The sequence below is a fragment of the Girardinichthys multiradiatus genome, chromosome 6 (assembly GCF_021462225.1).
Source record: "Girardinichthys multiradiatus isolate DD_20200921_A chromosome 6, DD_fGirMul_XY1, whole genome shotgun sequence".
In the NCBI taxonomy this organism is placed as follows: domain Eukaryota; kingdom Metazoa; phylum Chordata; class Actinopteri; order Cyprinodontiformes; family Goodeidae; genus Girardinichthys; species Girardinichthys multiradiatus.
In genome coordinates, this window is record NC_061799.1 from 28514965 (window position 1) to 28536084 (window position 21120).

At 36.5% G+C, this 21120-nt stretch overlaps 1 protein-coding gene across 3 annotated transcripts; it reads right to left on the minus strand.

Annotated features, from left to right (window-relative positions):
- Positions 1-2: 2 nt before the first annotated feature.
- gjc2 (gap junction protein gamma 2) lies at positions 3-20950 on the minus strand. 3 transcript variants are annotated; one of them, XM_047367862.1, is made up of 3 exons: positions 11013-11417; positions 5667-6930; positions 3-1020 (listed from the first exon to the last, which is right to left on the minus strand). In XM_047367862.1, the coding sequence occupies exons 2-3, from the start codon at positions 6900-6902 to the stop codon at positions 1018-1020; spliced, it is 1239 nt and encodes a 412-aa protein (XP_047223818.1). In that variant the 5' UTR covers positions 6903-6930; positions 11013-11417; the 3' UTR covers positions 3-1017. The 3 variants fall into 3 exon arrangements, with proteins under 3 accessions (XP_047223818.1, XP_047223817.1, XP_047223816.1); XM_047367861.1 differs by lacking the exons at positions 3-1020; positions 11013-11417 and adding an exon at positions 20826-20950 and having other exon boundaries at positions 4104-6930; XM_047367860.1 differs by lacking the exon at positions 3-1020 and having other exon boundaries at positions 4104-6930.
- Positions 20951-21120: the final 170 nt, after the last annotated feature.

A 21120-nucleotide genomic window follows, 5' to 3' on the forward strand; every position in this document is an offset into this window, starting at 1 on the left:
AGGGTTTCGTTCTTTTATCAATTGTAGTTTTTAAGTGGCCAAGTTTTTATATTTACTCGGTATGTGTGCAAACATGCATATAGAAAATTAAAATACTGTTTAAATTATCGTAGGGGAGCGAGAAAGACTGTCTGGGTGGCTATACCAGGAGGACATCCACAGAAGAGACAGATGTGGTTTCTTTTCTAATGAAAAGAGAATGAGGATGGTAAACCTTCAATATATTTTAATGTAGTAACTTTAACCCAGTTTTCCTATACAACACAGTATTATAAAAGGTTTACACTACTCTGGTAGAATGCCAGGTTTTCGTGACAAAAAAAATGAGACCATGATAAAAAATGTCATAACTTTTTTCACTTTTATTGTGACATATATACTGTCTGGTTCAACAGAAAAACAAAACATGCTGTTAGTGGGTATAATTTAAAAAATAATAATTAAAAGGCTGCACAAAAATCACATTTTTGTGTGTCCCGCAAGTACTTTGAACTTGACAATGTCAGCCCACCACTGCTTTAGCAAAAGCCATATTTTGCAGAGAGATTGCGAATATACACGTGCCCATTGGGTTAAAGATGTATTAAACACATAAACATTTTTCTCTACATTTTTTTTTCCCAAAAAGTCTATTGACATGAAATTCACACCACATGTTGGTAATAATCCAAAAAAATCCACACATATAAAGAAATCAAAGAAAATTATTCAACAAAAGAAGTTACGGGTAAAAATGTGGGATGATCTCGTACATAAGTATAAGTACATAAGTGTATAGAGTTCATTGTAGCGGAGTGTTACTAATCGTCTTCATGGGAGAAACTATACCTACTGTTTCCAGGACTTTCTGAAGCTCCCTGTGAGTGATCCTTGGATCTTGGACAAGTGCTTTGACTCCTCTGCCAGAAATCTTACAAGGGACACCTGGCTGTGCTGGTTTATGGTGAAATGATGTCCTTTCCACTTCCAGATTATGGCTTCTTCCTTTCCACTTCCAGATTATGGCTCCAATGACCCTTACTGGAACATTAAAAAGTTTAGAAATGCAGCTGTAGGCAATGTCATTGAATGCTTTGCAACATAAAGATTTTTTTGTAAAGGTCTCTTTGCTTTTACCAATTGTATCACTCTTTGCAATACTTGGTAATGAGAAACATTTTTATAGCTCATGAGTTAATAGCATGTGGAACTGATTTTCTCATAGCAGCAGAAATGCTTTCTAAATACTAATGCAGATGAGATGGTTTCTTGGACTTCTGTGCCATTGTTTCCTTCCTGTGTTCAGTAATTATTTTCTGTACCGTTGCATTTCATTACACATTACATTATTTTATGGACTAAATTGTTTTTTGTATGTGTGGATTACTTGGGTGTTTACAAACTTTACATCTGCTGTGAATGTCATGCCAATAAAAATGTTAGAAATATTTGTACTGAGAAAAAGTTGAGATGTTTAATCCTTTTTTTACCCGTTGTACTTTGTTGAACCAACTTTTGAATCAGTTCCGATCTCCAGTCTTCTTTTTGTTCTTCTCAGTAAGCGTCCCACATATTGACTTGGCAATTATTGCCCCTTAAAAGGTTTTTGTCAAAACTCACTGTTATTGATAACGAACTGTTCATGATTTCCCATCTGAAGAAAAGTAACCCCAGGCCACAGTATTTTACGGTGCATGTAATGTTCTTTCAGTGATATGCTGTTTTGTTTTGTTCCAAACTTACATTTTGGAATGTGGCCAACAGTCACACCATAACATATTCTCCCATACGACTTCACGAGATTTCAATCAAGCCTAGAAGGCTTCTGTCAAGAAATCATTCTCCTTAGTTCAGATATATGGAGAATAAAGGAGATTGTTGTCACACATGGACCATAAACAGTACCAACCAAAGGCTAAGGAGCATCTCTTCTTTTTAAAGAATTATGAAGAAACACCCTAGTTTAGTAATTTCACAGTTGATTCATATGTTGTCCTATTATTGATGACTGCCTCATCCTGTCTGCAAACTATAGCCTTATTTATGGTAATCTGATTTGTTGTAATTAGTGGTGGTGTATACCCATAAAGACAGAATGCTAGCACTGAATCAAAAGCTGTTTCAACAAAGTTTAAGGGTGTGCAGACTTGCAAAACCAGGTTATAAAATACTTTGTTATATTTTTTGTTCAAACAGATTAGTGTTCTCTGTTGAATAATGAAATATAAATGTAAAATAAATAATGGAATGATTTATCATAGTCTTTTTTTTATTATCACAATGACCAGGCATTTTAAATTGTTGATATTAAGTCATTTGAAGGCTTTTTACATTCACTGTAGATGTTAAAGCATAAAATGTAATAGTTCCTCTTTGCCCACAGACCCTTCCACTAGGCCTGCACACAGTGTCTTTCTTGCTCCTTCTTATTGTAATAGTAGAGTTCTATTTTTTATCTCTGCTGGTCCCCACTCGACTTGCTAAACTGTCAGTGTCTGACTTGCTTCATGACATCAGAACTGTCAGCGAGCCTTTAGCCACTACAAAGCACAACTAGTATCAAGTTTAAAAAATCTATACAGTAAAGATCTATCACTCAGATAAGGAAGCTTTTTGAATTTACCCCTAACGTTGTACTGATTTTGTTTGCTAGGTTGTTCATTTAACGTAAGCAAAACAAAGCATGCATGCAGAAATACTAAAACTATGTGTTGAATTGTGTGCACAATAATATGTCTACTGGCTAGTGGCAAAGGTACATTTACCAAAGCGATCTAGCTTCTCACACACAATTCTGGCAAACCTGTTTTCTTCCAGTTGTATTTCCATTGTATTACTTTAAAATTTACCACATTTTTGAGTAAAGCGTGTTTTCTGTTCTGTTACATTCGTTTGACAGCATTGCATATACAGTGCCTTAAAATAGTATTCACACCCCATGAAAGTTCTCAGATGTTATCACACAGTATTTTATGTGATTTGACATTAAAGACAAACACAAAGAAGTGGATAACTATGAAGTGTAGCGAAAAAGACTTAAAGACACAGTCATCCAACTAAACTGACAGGCCGGGCAAGGACAGCTTTAATCAGAGAGGCAGTCTAAAGGTCCATGGTAACTGTGGAGGAGTTGCACAGACTACAGCTCAGGTGGAAGAATCTACCGAGTGGACCACTATTATTTGTCCTTTCCACAAAACTGGCTTTAATAGAAGACTGTCTCAAATAAAGTTGTTGCAGAAAACATGATAATTCCCTCTTGCAACCTAAAGTCTACAGACACTCTCAATCTAGTCTGACTGAGCTTGAACTATTTTGCAACACAAAAGCATATTCATGTGTTCAAAAAGTCTAAACATAAATCCAGTTGAGAATTTGTGGCAAGACATTAACTAAGACGTGAAATGTGACGTTAACAGACATCCACTATCTAATCTGGCGGGGCTTGGGCTATTTTACAAGAAGAATGGGCTAATTGTTTGTATCTAAATGTCTAAAGCTTGGAAAGACATAGCCCAAAAAACTAGCAGCTGTAATTGGAGCAAAACCTGGTTCTAAAAGTATTGAGACAGAGGAGCTGAATGCAAATGCATGCCACAATTTTCTGATTTTATTTGTAAAATATAAGTATGTATCCCTTTCCTTCCACTTCACAATTACACACTTTGTCTTTGTATATAGTATACAATGTAAAATCCTGATCGAATGCACTGAGGTTTGTGGTAGTATAATGTGACCAAATGTGAAAAGGTTCAAGGGGTATGAATATTTTCACACGGCACTCTAACAAGCTTTTAAAACTCAGATTATGCTTTAATAATATGACATATTATGGCCAATTTTACAACCTGGTGGTTTCCTGTGGTCCTACTAATTTGCTGTAACATGTAATACAACATGGGTATGGTTATAAAGTCGAACATAGCTTGTCCTTAGAGTTAGTTTATTTCTCTCTTCATTTTTCTTAGGGACACATTTTTCAGTCTCAGCACTGCCTGCAACAAAGTGCTAGATGTGCACCTTCCTTTAGACTTTATATGTGTGAGTAAATGTGATACCAAGATGCATCATTTGTGGATAACAGATGCTTAAACCAAAGGTAAAAGAAAAAAATTCTGCACACCCAATATTTCAGTCCCTTTATTTCTTTTATATAAAAGGAAAATCAGCACAATTTTACACTTTATCTTTATCTGAAGAATGGACAAAAAAACTCTCTTTTTGAAATCCCACTGACTATACACAAAAAGAAAGATTTTGGCATTTGGTTTTTGAAAACATTGTTGACATTTATGTGAGTAAATCAAAATAATTTGATGGGAAATATGCTGTCATAATTTGATGTAATTAGTATATAATTCTTACCAGGTTTTATTGCTTACAATATGCAGCTTTAAAGTTATCTCTGTTACTACCTATCGTTTGCATTTGCTTTTCCGATAATGAAAAACAGTTTACAATTGTACAAGTAGCTTTTTTAAATATTTACAACGAGTGACATTTGATGTAATTATTTTCAGATAAAATATTTTATTAAAGATTTCTAAGGCGTCTGAATGATTTCTAAGACGCCTTAAAGATTTCTAAGGCGTCTAAAACGCTTTTTGCTATTACAGCATTTTAACAGGCTAACTTTCTTCAAAGTTCAGAGTTTAGATTGGAGAGTTTGTGTTCCTTAAGACATGCCCTTATTTGGAGTATATGTCACTGAAGCAGAGCGTTTCTTCACAACAGGAAGTTTTGAAATTAAATAACCCAGCCATGAAGATAATACTAAAACAGTCTTTAAGCGTTTGAGGCACTTTGATATTTGAAAGCAGTAAAAGCAGGATTCCCTATTGCTCAATAATTTCAGTAACAGAGAAAAACGAAAAACTTAACCCATCTGAACATAGGATAACAGTTTCTTAAAGGATAATGATGGGATTTCTACTATAGTCTGCATCTGTTTAAAGTTCCCAGCTGTAAATACTGTATAGTTTTCTCGCAGGATAATACTATTTAGTAAAAACTATTGTTACAATTAGTTTGTTTTCACTACTTTTATGTGACAGAGCAAAGCTGTTTTAAAAACTATAACACACAGACAAGGCCTTTGCACACAATGCCTGAAGATCATCACTCTGTGCAAATTGTTCCCAGAAAATAATTCACTGCTTCTCTTGTCATTATTAAAATAGTTCTATTTAAATTGCTTCTACATCCAAAAATATTTATCTAAATGTAAAACATGCATCTCTCTATCAATAATAGTATATGTAAAACAAAAAGTTTCCTAGTGCAATTCAAATGCTTTACTTTCCCTTTTCCACTACAAAAGCTCACTTTATCTAAATGAATCCCTTTCAGTTTCAGTGATGAAAAATTAAATTAAAAGTTTGCAAAGTAATTAAGCTGGAATTAAAGATGCTATACTAAGCAGGTATATTTTGTTAACTATTACCGACATCTACTACTACTGTAAATTATATTGAGTTGGATCTCTGTGTGTTCTTGTTTTTTGTTTTATTTCCGAAGACCAGACCTTCAGTGTCCCTACGTCTTTAATTAGTGTGATTCAAATCTAAGTTGTTGCTGTTCATAGTTACATCTCTTCATCCTTTACAGCTCTGGAGTTCAGGATGATTTATTTTTAATGTCAGTTCCCTAGAATAGATGAATCTTTATATCCATACAGAGGTCTTTACATTTTTCACGATGGTCGCGGCCTTGTCTGTGGCTGATCTTGGCCTCGCTCCTTGCTTCTCTTGGACCATATTGACACGATTTTGTTCCGCCACTGTGCCCCCAGAAACAGGGCTACTTGTTCTGGAGGTCTGCTGGGTGTTTTTGGTCTGATACGTTTGAAAGGCCATGTCCAGCTGCTCCTGCGCCACCCTCAGGTGCCGGTGCAGGCTTGCAAGGTCGGAGGGGATGTTCTCGTCCGGACTGGTGCACTGCTGCTCTTGGGCTACGTTGGCCATGTTCTGCTCGTGGGGGATGAGGCTGTTGGGGACCCTGCTGGGTTTGTCTGTTTTCATCACGAGATTGTACCCAGGCGGGGAGGATGTAATGTTTCGTGAAAATGGATAGCCATAGGACGCGGGATGTCGGCCACGGTTCTTCTTCATGTGAAGAGTGTCCCGAAATGTGCCGATTCCCAAATGAAGCATCTCGCACACATTTAACACGAGACAGAGACAGCTCACCACATACATAATGAGGAGAAAGATTGTTTTTTCTGTAGGCCTGGAGATAAAACAGTCCACCCTGTGTGGACAGGGTACCCTGTTGCACACATAAGAGGGATTAACTCGAAATCCATACAAGAGATACTGTCCAGCCAGGAAAGCAATTTCAAAAATAGCTCGTGACATGAGCTGAAGAACATAGATTCTCATCAGGCCTTGTTGCAGGATTTTTTTGCGGCCATCGTGTTTTGGTGGCTCTTTGCTAGTGCTGTTCACAGGCTGTACCTTGGCCTCTTGGACCTCCAGTGCTTCCTCATAGATCATCGGCTCAGCATCATCATCTTCCTCCTCCTCCAGGACTCCCTCAAGATGTTGGCTTTCTCTCCATCTTGTGTGAGGAGGTGGCCTCCTGCGGAGTCTTTGATGCTTCCTGCGCTCATTCTCTGAAGATCGGGCTATCTTGTGGATGGCATAGCCCATGTACATGATGGAGGGAGTGGAGATCATGATTATCTGGAAGACCCAGAACCGAACATGCGAGAGGGGGGCAAAGGCATCATAGCACACATTGTCGCAGCCCGGCTGCTTGGTGTTGCAGGTGAACTTGGTCTGTTCATCGGAGTAGATGGACTCGCCTCCGACGGCTGTGAGTACAATGCGAAAGATGATGAGCACAGTGAGCCACACTTTCCCCACAAATGTGGAGTGGTTGTGGATCTCTTCCAGGAGGCGGGTGAGAAAGCTCCAGCTCATGTTGCTCCTACAGACTTTTAACTACAATCTGTAAAACAAAAGATAAAATTGTAAATTCAACCTACATTTTGATGGCCATTGAACTCATGATTTCTGATGCTAAACCACAGTTTTATTAGTGAAGGAGAAACTAATTTTCATTGTCACCTTTAGAGTTTGTTTCAGCAGCTTAAGAAATATAAATAAATTTGAAAGACCTCAATCCTTCAAAAAACCTTCACAAAATACAACTTATAGAGATTGAGATGATTTGATCCAATGATGGTATGGGGCCTTTTACTGAGGTCAAAGCCACCGATCGAACCACTGATCCAGACAGCATGAGCCTGTATTGATTAAGATCATGTTTTGGGTGATCTTGGGTAAAAGGTTTTGAAATTTTGAGAGTGAAAATGCCAAAACGGGGATTACAACCAAAATAAATGGTCCAAGAAAATTTTTACAAAATGTTATTATAATATACAACTGAACTAAAATAAAACAGATTTGAGCAGAGTAACGACCATTTCACTCCATAATTTTTGAAATTACTCAACTACGGTGCAAAATAAACTGACATGCAACGGTTTATTGTAAGTACATGGTCATGGTACAAAATAGAAATAAGAAGGGCAGACATGGCAATTTCTAGCTATGAAAAAGGGGTGCGAATTGGCAAAGGAGCATACCAAGCCAGAGCCCCTGATTTTGCTCTTGAAGATTAAGCTTACAATCAAAAAACTGTTTGACTTTGAAATAAGAAAATATACATGGTAATCTCCTTAACTTAAGAAATAGTTATCTGATTTTTCCGTGGTTGTGTTTCTTTAGACTGACCTAAAGTTTGAACATACATTTGGAGTTTGTCACACAAGCCTGCTGTCATTGGACAGTCTGTAGCCCACAGAGTGAGAGCACTGTCCTGCTCAGCATCACCTTCTTTGGAGACATAGTGTTAAGAGGGAGAACATATAAAATAACCTTTTGTTGTGTTTTTACAAACATTTTGAGTGGTGAAAGGTATGCCAGGTTGTAGAGTAATAATAACTCAAGAAAGAACTCCAGAACTCTATAGGAGCAACAAGGAGCTTGAGTAGCAACAGGAAGGCTGAAACTGAAATGCAGGAAGTTACTTTGTTTTATCCTTATGAGCTTTCAACCTCAACATGTTAGAGAGCATAAAGGATCTGGTAAAGTTGGCAGCTGCATAAGTGACACAAGTTAGGAAAAATTCCAGTGTAGAAATTACACATAGAAACTGCTGCTGTGCTAACTGTGCTAACGAAGCTAACTGATAATACACAGTTGCTGTAGCATAGCTAAGTTATTGACTTTATTTTAATAAAACAAAAACAAACCAAACTATTTTATTAAGCTGTTTGCTGTTATTTTGCTCAGGCCTTTATATACATATGTGTAACATTGCCCCTGCTCATGAATGTCTACAGTAGAAACATTCCTTAAATTTCCCTGTCTCCAAGGAAAGTTCTTGCTGGATTTAGATATTTTTTATATTTCCTCAGTATTTTACACAGTAAAAATAAGCCAAAATTGACAGCAAATGCTTTTTGAGTTGAGGCATAGTTCATCACCCCTCCATCTCAGCAGTCTTTACTTCACCCGGAGAGCATAACATAGGCATGATCACTTTCCTTCAAACTGCAGTTGTATTGCTGACAGTGCAACAGCAGAACCAAAAGCAAAACTAAATATTTAAGTGAAAGAGTTCTGGATCAGAAAATATCAAATATCAGATATTTGAAATCAGATATTTAGATCAAAACCCAAAGATTCTGGCTCAGAGCACCACTGCAAGAAATATATTTTTCTACAGTGTATGACAGGCATCAACAACCTTTACATCGTTAAGAGTCATATTGCTTCTAATAAATAAAATGCGTCTAGAGTAACTAGACCTGCATGACCTTTGAAAAAAATGATAACTGTTTTTGTTTTAATTCAACTTAATTTCTACTTTTAGGTTATAGAACAAAGGAAAACATCAAGGCTTTAGAACAAGAAAATGTATAAAGGTACAACATATTTTATGAAGTTTATGAAGGGAAAAAAACTCCTTGTTTTTGACCTAATGACAAAGAAAATTACTGAACAAAAAAAACTAATTCCTGCACCAATACTATCAATCTGTGGTGGAAATTCTATGCAGATATTGCATGAAAACAGTTTAAAGACACTGCTCAGTTCTGTATCATTTTTTCGAACACAGTGTTTAAAAGTCACTTTGAAGGGCATAAAGAACCATGTATGGCCCTGTGTCACCAAAACCACCTTAAAAACTCATCCACATCTGAATTTTACATGGTACTAGTTGATTTGCACCCATAAGTCATTTTGACTCATGGGTTTTAGGAAATGTTGCTTCCTTTTACAAAAAAACAGAAATGAATTTTAATGGCAGTCACTCATGATCTGAAATTTCTGTAGTTTCTTGCTCTTATTTTGATTACAATCCAAAACAGAATCCCAGACATATGGCATTCTTTAGTTTTCACCACCGTGGGATGTTGCTTTGTAGTTAACTGTTTTCCAATGAATGCTTGGTAAATTGGAAGAAAATGACAGAAAATAGCTGAGAAAAGATTAAAAGACAAAGGAAAACCCCTTCATCAAGCACCCCACTTAAGAGTCATTGTCATAAATAAATTGGACCAAAGTGCACCACACCCGCACAACTGGACAAAAGACGGAAAATCAAAGGGTAACCATATGGATTGGAGACCATTCTTGAATCAAAGTATGATCTAGTCAGAGTGCTTCAGCACAACATGCCGGTAGTTGTGCACGAGGGAAAAAAAGGATGACATAAGATCGCACAGGGTCATACTCTCCTCACAGCCAGCGTCACTGCAGATGCTGTGAGGCATTCAGAGCTGTGAAGAAGAGACAGCTTAGCACTTTCATTCACTCTACAGAAGTACAGAGTCCATGTTGATCTCATGACTGTGATACTGTACTGCCCGTTGAGTGATATGCCATCTACCCAGCCATATGAGTGAACAGTAGAGGCTTGTTGCCCCAACCACAAGCCCTTCCCTCCCCTTCCAGTATTTTATACCTTATAGTGTTAATCATAGTGTCACCCGGGCTAAAATAAATGGGTAAACAATTAGCAACAATAGTGAAGTCATGCTGTTCATAGCCAATTCTCTACTGCTTTGCCAATGTCTCTGTTTGTTCTTTTAATAAATATAGATCTTTTCTTTGTTTTTTTGATCAAAATTTAATTTATTTCTGCATTTTAGCAAATATAAATTAGAATGTAAAAATAAATTAATAATCATCTTTATAATAAGATAAAATGTAAGAAAAATAAATAAATAACATCATGCACCAACTGTACCTTCATCATCCACATTAACATATGTGCATTTTTTATTATTTATTTATTTATTTTCACAATGGTCACAGAACTACAGAGTCCATATTAGTTATAAGTAATGTATCTTGGTATGAGCAAACGGTACGAAATTTAAAGGAACGGTATAAATTTTTCCTTATCTAAATTTTTGTATTGTTACATTATTAGCCTACATTCTAATTTTAGGGTGATTTCATTCTAACAACAGATGAAAAATTTCATTTTGGCAAATTCTATTGCATTTGCAGTAAGCTCTTTTATTTTGCAGTTTCTATGCCCTGCTAGATTAAACTTAAAAACAGATACAGTCAATACAGTTCACATGGTTTAGCAAGAATCTGTGATTGTGAAAATAACAAGGAAGAAATCCACAGAAAAAGAAGCACAGAAAATGCACACACAGAGACATGTCATAATATCTATGCTTTTTAAATTTGAACAAAATTGAGATTTTTATTTATCAATTGTGAATTGAATGATCATATTTAAATCATAAACAACAAGCATTAAAATTTAGATTTGTTAATCTGGACCTTCTAGAAAAGGACACAACTCTTTTACAAGGTTTAGGAACTTTATAATAAATGCAGATGCTTATATATTTTACATTATTACATTTTTATTATTATTAAATTAAACACTTAATTTTTTTCAAATGTTTCTAATGAACTTAGAAGAAAAACAAGCAAAGAGTTAACAGAGTAACTGTACAGAATACATTTTGGGAAATAAATGTAACTAAAAAAACTTACCTGAAAAAGTTGCACATGCGTTTCCCTTTTTGGAGTGGTCCTTTTCCCTCCTTATTTTTTTCTACACAGCCTGATCCACCTTCCATCCTAATGCACTTGCTTTTTCTGTTTTATTAACATGCAGATTAACTAAAAACTAGAGGCCTAATTTCCTTGTCTGGAATTTATTTCTAATCCTGTTATCCTACTCTGAGAAGAAGTGAGGTCTCGCTGCTGTGGATGGATGTCTCACATGCTGGCTCGTGTCTGGTTTCTATTACACCACCCTTCTGCCCAAGAAGGAAGTATAAAAAAAACAGAGAGACGCAAAAAAAAAAAATCATCCTCTGGCAAGTGACTCTCATCCAAGGGTTCGGACTTGAGGATATTGTACTGCAGATTGAAATGAACACCCGGCTGAGTGAACGTGTTGAACTCAACACAGTCTAACCCCCCAACATTCATGAGCAACATTTGTAACAGATGATGAGTATTCCTCTCTCTCTCTCTTTTTCTCTTACTTTATCTTGCTCTCTGTGCTTCTGTGTTTCCATTCCTGCGTCTTAGTTTAATGTTAGCATGCCTCCCAGGATTTCTAAACAGCAATAGCTCACTGAGAAAATCGATATGTACTTTTAAGTCTTTGCAAATGGTTCCGAAGATATGTTGCCATCAGTTTATTTCTGATTCAGTCACAAAGGGTGCACAATCAGCTAGCACAGTTGCAGGTTTGCAACCTCTTTATTATCTGTCGATTACATAAGAGTTTACAATGGGTGACAGTTATAAAGAAACAACTTTAGGGAGACAAAGACAGGGACTTTGAGGACAAAAGTGTCACTAAGACATAAGCCACCTTGCCTCAGCGTAGATCAGCTAAAATGTAACCAGCAGGTATGCTCAGTCATGTCAAGTGTCAAAATATTTAGATCTTTCAACCCGGCAGATAGCCAGATAACAGAAAAGTGAACAGATCGCACTCTACATTCCTGCAACATGTCCTTTCCAACTTTGAGTTTACACTTTTAGCCATCACTTTGCTCTGCAGCAGTACAATGGCCTACACAAACAGACACACAGACACACACACACACACACACACACACACACACACATAGTCAGTTGTTTCTTTTAGTCAGTAACAACGCAGCAAAGGACAGAAGAGGGGGAATGATTCATGGAAAATTAAAACTGGAAAGTAAATTCATCGTGACTTTATTCTGCGTGCCAGAACTTGCCGTCACATTTTGGAAAGGGAAATTATTTTTGAAAAGAGGAGGAGATAAATGGCTTAGTGTCTGGTTTGCATTAATGACACAAGCCTGGTCATTGTCACAGTAATTGTTGTACAATGTTTCTTTTACATGGCCCTTGGTAATCTTTTTACTGTAATATTTATGTGGTTATAAAGCAAAGAATAATGCTCAATAATTCCACTTTGCTAACATCAATAAGATTGTTGCCTGAGCGGTAACAAAATGTGTTTCAGTGTCTTGTAAAAGTAATTATAGCCCTTGAATGTTTTTATATTTTGTCACATCAACCACAAACTTCAATGTACTTTATTGGGATGTTATTTCATAAAGACATAAAGAAGACCATAATTGTGGCATGTTTATAATTAAACTAATACATTTCTGTACAGTAAGGCATTTCTCTGTACCCTTTGATAAATACTTCATAGAACCATCTTTTACTGCAATTTTAACTGCAAGTCTTACGGGTATTTTTCCACCAGCTTTGCACATCTTAAGACTGAAATATTTATATTCTTCTTTGCCAAATAGCTCAAGCTCAGTCAAATTTGATGGAAAGTGTCTGTAAACAATGTTTAAGTCTAACCACAAATTCTCAATTGAATTTAGGTCTGGACTTGGACTGGGCCATTGTAACACATAATTGTGTGTTATTCTAACCCTTCCTTTGTAGCTCTGGCTGTAGGTTTAGGGTTAATATCCTCCTGCAATGCGAATCTCCACTCCAATCTAAAGTCTTTTGAAGTCTCCAACACAGGAACTCCAGTCCTCGAAGGGCGAGAGTCCTGCAACTTTTAGACGTTTTTCTTTTTAAACACACCTGAGTTAAAATAAATTGGTCATTAGTAGGACTCTGTAGAACTTGATTGCATATTGTGGCAGGAAACAAGCCATTTGATTCATGTGTGTTGGATCATGTTTCTTTTTCATGTTTTCTTCTAGCCGAGCTATGAATGTCTGCAGCTCCTCCAGAGGTGCTTTGAGCATCTAGGCTGCTTCTAGGCATTTTAAGCCATTGCTTTATCCCTGAACCCTTAACAGGACAACAGTTTTTATACTGAGGTTGATTAAATTACACTAGGGTCGACTGTGGTTGCTAATTCTGCTCGCTAAAATTAAAACTATGATTTTCTTTCCACTTCATAATTATGCACTACCTTGTTCAGATGTATCACATAAAATCCAAGTAAAAAACATACGTTTATGGTTTTAATGTGAAAAAATGTGTAAATGTTTAATTGAGATGACTTCTTTTGTAAGGCACAGTATATCTAGTTATTACAAGAACAGAAAGGAAGCAGCACTTAATAGCAAATACTATTTGAAGTCCTTGCAAAATCAAAATCTCCTTCTGTTTGAGTGGATATTGGGCTAACAGATCCCAGAGCTAGACATCTGGGACTGCAGAACCCTTTTACCAGGGGCCTCACCTCTGAGGCAAGCCTCTTCATTTATGAGAAGAGATGCAGCAAAAAATGGAGAAAGGGAATGCTACTGGAGTGACCACAGCATTTGGAGTTTTGACATGTGATCTGCTGCTCAAGGGACCCAACAAGCACGTGTTTTTTAGTTGCAATGCATTCAGCTCCTCTCAGAAATAATCCAAAAGATGCAGATGCTTTAGTGAAGATCAATAGGAAGTGTTTTGGGTTTTTTTGTTTTCAAAATTTTGAGTTTGTATTTATTGACAGACACAAAACCTGATCTCTGCAGTTGTGAATACCAGTTGGCACATCAGCATGTCAAGTTAAATTATGTTTTGTCACAATTTGTGTGTCATTTCACAGCATGCAGTGATGGACAACTACATAATCTGACTGTAACCATGAGCAAACTCTTCAACAATTTATGTTTCATGTCTGCACGTCAAGCAAATTTTCCATGACAAGACATAGAAAAGTCAATGCTTCCTTCTGTCTAAACAGCAAGAAATGTGTTTGAAACATGAAATGAAACATCCAGGCCTGGCTAAAATCTCCCAAAAGGATGCTTATGGTCTGACAGAACCAAGTTCTGGGCCACAATTTCAAAGGTTAAGCACCAAAAAACACTTTACATCACCAAGAGAATAGCATACCCACAGTGAAATAGAGTGGTAGTTGTATCATGTTCTGGGTTTACATCTATTCACATGGAACTGGGTTTTTGTAAAGGTGGATGAAATCATGAACACCAGTCAGTTTTTACCCAGAAAGCAGAATATAAAGAAGATTTTCTTTTTCATCAACATAGTAAGAACAAGCATGCATCAAAATCAACAAGAATCACTTAACTGAAAGAAAAATAAGGTTCTGAAAAGGTTTTGAATTCAGAGCTAAATCTGGCTGGAAATCTGTGAGGGCGTCTGAAGAGGATTAGAACAAGGGTTGTCCTCACAGTCACATGGATTTTGAGAGGTTTTGTGAGGCAGAGCAGCCAACTATTGCTAAGTTGAGACAGATTCCTACCAAATAAGATTAAACGCTGACATCGACTCAAAAGGTGGATCAAATAGGTATACGTTTAAGGAAATGCACACTAAAAAAAGGTCTTTGCAGATTATATACTTTTTCCTATTGAACAGATTTGCTTGTTTTTTAGCTGAATTATGCAGGATATGTGTTATGCTAAAGGTGATAAAGTTAAGGATTAATCTTTTTCTTATTTTTATGTCACAAAAATATAACATGACATTTTAACATGGGTGTGTAGACTTTTTATATGCACGGTATTTCCTATGTTTCAACCATTGCTAGTCCTTAAATATTATTATGAAACCATGAGACGGTTTTGAGGACTATTGCGCTTCATATGAGATAATTTCCCTTTCTGTACTTCGGATTGCTGGGTTGCTAACCTGCTAGTCGTCCTGAAGCAAACTGAAATGTGACATTAGTGAATGAAATATGAGATTTATACAAAATGTAACATGATATGTTCATTTACAAACAAACTACACTTACAGTATATATTGGCACATTATTTAACATTATTTTGTTGTTTTGTAGTGTCAAAATGGTTTCATAATTTGAATGCCTGTAAAATATTTTCTATAACTTTGACTTACATGTAATAATAAAGGTGAAATGAGATAATTAGAAAATAATAACAGTTTGTTTTGCTAAAAGGAATTCATTTATGTATTCTAATTGTACAAAGTTTTTAGTCAAAGCACAGAACAGCACCCCAGCAAGTGTTTAACAAAAAAATAAATAAATAAATAAAAGATTTGTCCCTTTGTCCTCAGACGAGTCAGGCTGTTTTAGCTTTGGGAAACTGTTGTTGGTGCTGATAAATATTGATTGGACAGCCTATAGCCAGGAAAATATAACAGAGTTCCCCTGCAAGACATCATTTGACATTGCTTTTGTTACAAGGACTGTTATCATGTGATAGAAAAAAAGGGGATTAATATTCATAAGGTTAGTGTTGCCTTCAATGATATATTAGCAATATATTTCTTTTTAACATTACGTTTTGGGAGATAATAATGAAAATATTTTATGAGAAAGATCTATACTTCTTTTTGTTTTATGTACAAACAGGATTGCCTTGAGAGGTTTCCATGAGCTGTGAGGTGAAGTGATGCAGCACTGCGGAGTGAACATCTCGACAACTCTCCTTGGCCACCACCAATGTCATCCCAAGAGTTTCATCCACATGTATTTACAGAGCAAATTTGATGTGAGCAGACTGGGGGCTGCAAAGGTCCATGTTTATGTAACAAATCAAGCTCCAGCCTGTGATTTGGATGTCCCCCTTCACCCTCCTCTTCCTCCACCCATCACCGAAAAGAGTGACACCAGAGCAAAAAAAAACAAAAAAAAAAAACAATAACATCCAACTTAGTGCTTGGACTCCTCCTCTCTTCTCCTCTCCCAACGCTATCATTAAAGCAGCCTCACCAGGCTGGGAGGGACTATCCCACAGGCAGCCTGTGAGTGGTGGCAGTCCCATCGCATTTGTTCACTTTTTTTCTCTCAGTTTCTCAGCCGAGCATCTCCTACCCTTGGGCCGAGTGCGTCCCGTGCCAGTTTTGCTAAGGCTGGACAACGCTGAAGCAACTAAGATGAAAAGCCTTGAGGAGGATGTCAACAACTTTCCTCAGCCTGGGCCTCCCAATTTTCAATGAAGCAAGTGGCTGCAAGTGGATATTATAAAAAGCAGTGGAAATTCATTTTTATCAAAAATGTAATGAAATCTTAGGAAAAATAAAATAGCTACATTTTGACAAAATTGTGTAGTTTAGAAAATTACTTGTTATAATTCAGCATATAACAGAATTAATTTTTTTTTTGATAAAAAATTTGAACAGTTTCAGGTAATTTGCACACATGCTGCTGAGGATTTCCTTCTAAGCATCAGAATCCATCTTTAAAAATATGATCTGAATTAACAAAACACCAAAGCTTTGTTTGCAGAATTACAAGGCTTTAGTCTTTGACATCATCTTGTCTTAACTGACCATGTCATAGAAACGAGGGAAGGCCAAAGGCACAGCAGACCTCATCAGGGTCATTCAAACTATCAGTGATGCGTTATTGCAACTTCTCCTCTGTACTGTTGCCTTGCTCTATAACTCAGTGAACTCCAGACGCTGACAACACTGCCAGCAATGCTGCAAGATTCCCTCAGATTGTAGCAATATAGCCCCTGTGTTTGATGCACTCTTATGCGAAAAGCTCTGATCAAAACTCTGCAGATGCTAAATGCTGTGGTGTGCATAAGTTATTGCATGTGACGTTTATTAATGATTCAATACAAGGCAATCTGCTGAGCAAAATATTAACCTCCAAAGTCAAGGCTTTGTGATTGCCATATTGACAATATTTAAAGATGTGGGCAGGAAGTGTTTTGAAAATTCAGAAATTAAATGCTACTTATTCCCCTACTCTGGTTCAAGCGGACCCCTGCCTAACAGCAGTACTTTATGTTTGAAACGCAGGTCTCCAGTTCATTACATTTGACAAACAGCCATTCACGCACACACTCATACCTTAGGGCAATTTAAAACCTCCAGTTATCTACACATGCATGTTTTGGGACAGTAGGAGCAAATCTGAGTACCTGGAGAAAAACTAGTCATGCATAGAAAGGGCATGCAAACTCCACACAGAAAGGTGTGCCACGATTTTTTCCCAGGAACTTTTTCACTGTGAGGCAACGGTGCTAACAGCAGCTCTGTTTCACATCTTCTAAACCTTTTTCCCCTTGGGCATCTCTTGCCACAAGATGACAATGTTGCACCCAACAAACTCAGAACTCTCTTGAGAACCATTGCAAACATTATGGAAATGTGTGGCTAAATGTGATCTGCAACACAATAGCCACTGTTTGTGATGAGCAAGCATGACATGACCCATCCACATTTTCTGTGACTAAGTATCTTTGGGATGCACCAGAGGAAGCCAAACAAGGCACATGATTTGCTGGTTCCAAATACCATACGATATTGTTCATTAAAGTTTTGGCAGCCTGATTAATTATTACTTGTTCAATACAAAAACATCTAATAAATATTAGTAACATCTACTACATATTAAACAGCTAGCTTAAAAATTGTGGCTAATTGCTATGACATACAATACTGAGTAAAGCAATTTAAACATAATCGTCATGTCTGCTTCAGGGACATTTCTCCAACATTCTGTGCTTATAACAACCAACCAGATTTCACTTAACTTGAAGTTTTAGAGTTTATGTTATATTTATGTTCCTTTCACTGCAAAGTGCTTTTACTCTCATTACCTTCTTATTTTTGGACTAGGATGCCGTTGATAAGCCATTCTCATTTTGTCACATGGAGGGGAATCTAATCACAGACAGTTAAGGGCTAAATTGAGAATTGTTTTTCATAAACACTCTGCATCCAATCTGATTGAGCTTGAGATATTTTGCGAAGAAGAAATGTTCCATTTTCTACATGTGCAACTTTTTTTTATTCTTTACAAACTAATGACTCAGATGGCCTGAATTCAAATGCCCACCACACTTTTCATATTTTTATGTGGGGAAAAAGTTTGGAAACCACTTGTCACTTTCTGTTTGGAGTTTTGAAGTGACAAAATGTAAAAATGTTTAATCTGCTTAATACTTTTGCAAGGCACAGCATCTGTTTGTGCAGTGAAGAAGTATTCATTTATTTTTTCCAACAATAGCAACATATGTAAAGTACTTAAGTAAATACTTACAATAAAACTAAAGCTATCTAATTGACTTTTCCTTTTTTTTTTCTTTGTATGGAAAGAAATGGCCATTAAGGTTTTCTGTCACAAGAGCAGAAATCAACATCCATCCAAATAAATAAAATAGCAAACCTTTGGTTGCATAGCTACAGAACCTTACCATGACCTACTCTGAACTGTTCATTCCATTGACAGAGCAGAAGCTGAAGGAACTGCAGACCTAGTTAGAATCATTAGTACAGTCAGAGATGCAAGCATCTCCTTCCTCACAGATACTTAATGCTATTTTGTCCCTGCATTAGTTTAATCCTAAACGTTTGGCCACTAGATGGCAGTCATATTTTTGTGAATTCTAGGCTCCTTTTACATCCATTTTGAAATGTTTGATGTTCGAAGGTCTTAAACAGGTGAATGACCCGTCCAGATTGTGTTACTGACAAGGTAAATTGATAACAGCCTTGTTGCTATTGTATCAAAGTAAATATCAGCGAACAAGAAGAGTTCAAGGTTGATTTATTTCTAAGCATTCAGTGCATTTAATCTTGTCAATAAATTAGGGGTTGACCACAGATGTAGCTAATACGTACCAGTTCATCGAGATTCAGTTTAATCCAATCATTTATACAGCATCAATTCACAAAGTTCACCAAAGTTATCTCAGGAAACTATACAAATACAGCAAACAAGACCAATTTATATTCAAAAATATTCAGTCCAGGTAAATCCAAAACCACCCAACTACAACACAATCTAATATAAATCTAATCCACTTCAATTCAGTTCAGTTCAGTTTATTTACATAGCGCCAATTCACAACACATGTTATCTCAAGGCGCTTTACCAAGTCAATTCAGTCAAATCATACAGATTTCAAGTCAGGTACATACATTCCAATTAATCCTAACTATCAAAAAGTGCAGTCAAATTCAGTTTATTATTCAAATTGGTTAAAAGCTTTTCTATCTAAGGAAACCCAATAGATTGCATTGAGTCAGTGACTTGTAGTATTCACTCCTCCTGGCTGAGCATGTAGAGACAGTGGACAGTCGCTTGCATTGACTTTGCAGCATCCCTCATACTGAGCATGCATGTAGCGACAGTGAAGAGGAAAACTCACATTCCATTTTCCAATGACAATTTAATACAAAACTGCAATAAATTATAAAATGTCCTATAGTAACAAGTTGTACATCTAAACAAATTGTAGATTGCATCTGATCTTCATTTAAAGTAAATATCCTATGTATGGAACGTGGAACAATGATAAAGAGTAAAATATTGCTTTGAATATAAAGAACCTCCATTAGAACCGGGCTCAGAATATGAGGCAATCTACAGTGCAAAGAAAAAATATTTGCCCCTGTACACATTTCTTATATTTTTGCATTTTTTCCACATTTAAATATATGATATATATAATATATGGTGTGCTCTGGATCATTGCCCTGCTGCACACTTGATCTTAAGGTCACAGACTATCACAGAAATCGAAACACAGAGTTCCCCTTTTAGGCAACAGTAGAGGATAACAATCTTGTAAATATTTTTTCAAGGGATTTACACTATTTAGGTCCAAAGACACTAATAAAAATGAACACAATTTGCTAGATCGTGTTTTGTTAACAGATTTTGAGTAAGAAACAGATAAGCAATGGCATTAATTATTTAAAATCTCTGAATTATTCCAAAGTTTTAATTAGAGGGGATTTAATTTCTTTTTCAAAGTATACTTGCAGTAAAAAAAAAACTCTCAAGGTATTGCTGTATAAAATTGGGATGTAATCTCGACTGCTCTGTCTGCTCTCATTTACTTTCCCTTCATAAGTAAGTTAACATCATAGTCCAGATCAGCGTCATTCATTTAAAGTTTGTTACGGTTGCATGTTTACATAAGGTTTGGAGTGATACTACAAAAGTTATAAACTGTATTCGATGTGACAGAATCATTGGTTATAGCTTTATTGCTAAAAGGTATGCCTTTTTACTCTCATAACTCACACCAATTCTCTCTTCCCTGAACGGAAGTCGGGATCGGCACAGTTAATGTAACATCTGTTATAGACACATTTTTTTTTACAAAGTTTGGAATGACTTTACACTGCTTTTATAACCACTATGAATAAATCTGAAAATAATACTGCTTTGATTATAAATTACTGTTTTTAATTTCATTACAGATTTTGTTGTCAAGGTAATCTGTTTCCCAAGATCAATGATGGTGAAGCAGCAGCATACGAGGCAAACATATTTAGAGTTTTATGTTATTTAAACTTATTGCAACAACATGCTGTGTATGCAGGTACATACAAATGCTGGTAAGAATTCAGGCATTTTAATTAAATTCTTACAGCAAGGGAAATAATCTACATCTTTGCAGGGTCAGGGGTGGGCGGTCAATAAAAGGGTGCACCTACCTGTCCATGTGGAAAAAGTGACCTATTTTTATGCGTTATGGTAGAGTCTCCAAAGGAATCGTTCCACTGCACTGGCTCAGTTGCAGGATAAGGACAATGGGGTGTTTTTCATCAAAACCCCTCACCACCAAGTACAGGCAGACCTCTCAGAAGACCAGCATGCCACCAAAAGGTCCATTGTTCTGCAGCTTATCTGGATACATGGCCATGACTGACAAACTGTTTATTTATTGATGGCAGCGTTACAACCACTACAACCCCATTCATTCACTCAGAAAAAAGATGTGTCATTGAT

Excerpts from the sequence above, each read along its gene's own strand:
- gjc2 (XM_047367861.1), bottom strand. The coding sequence starts at position 6,902 with ATGAGCTGGAGCTTTCTCACCCGCCTCCTGGAAGAGATCCACAACCAC.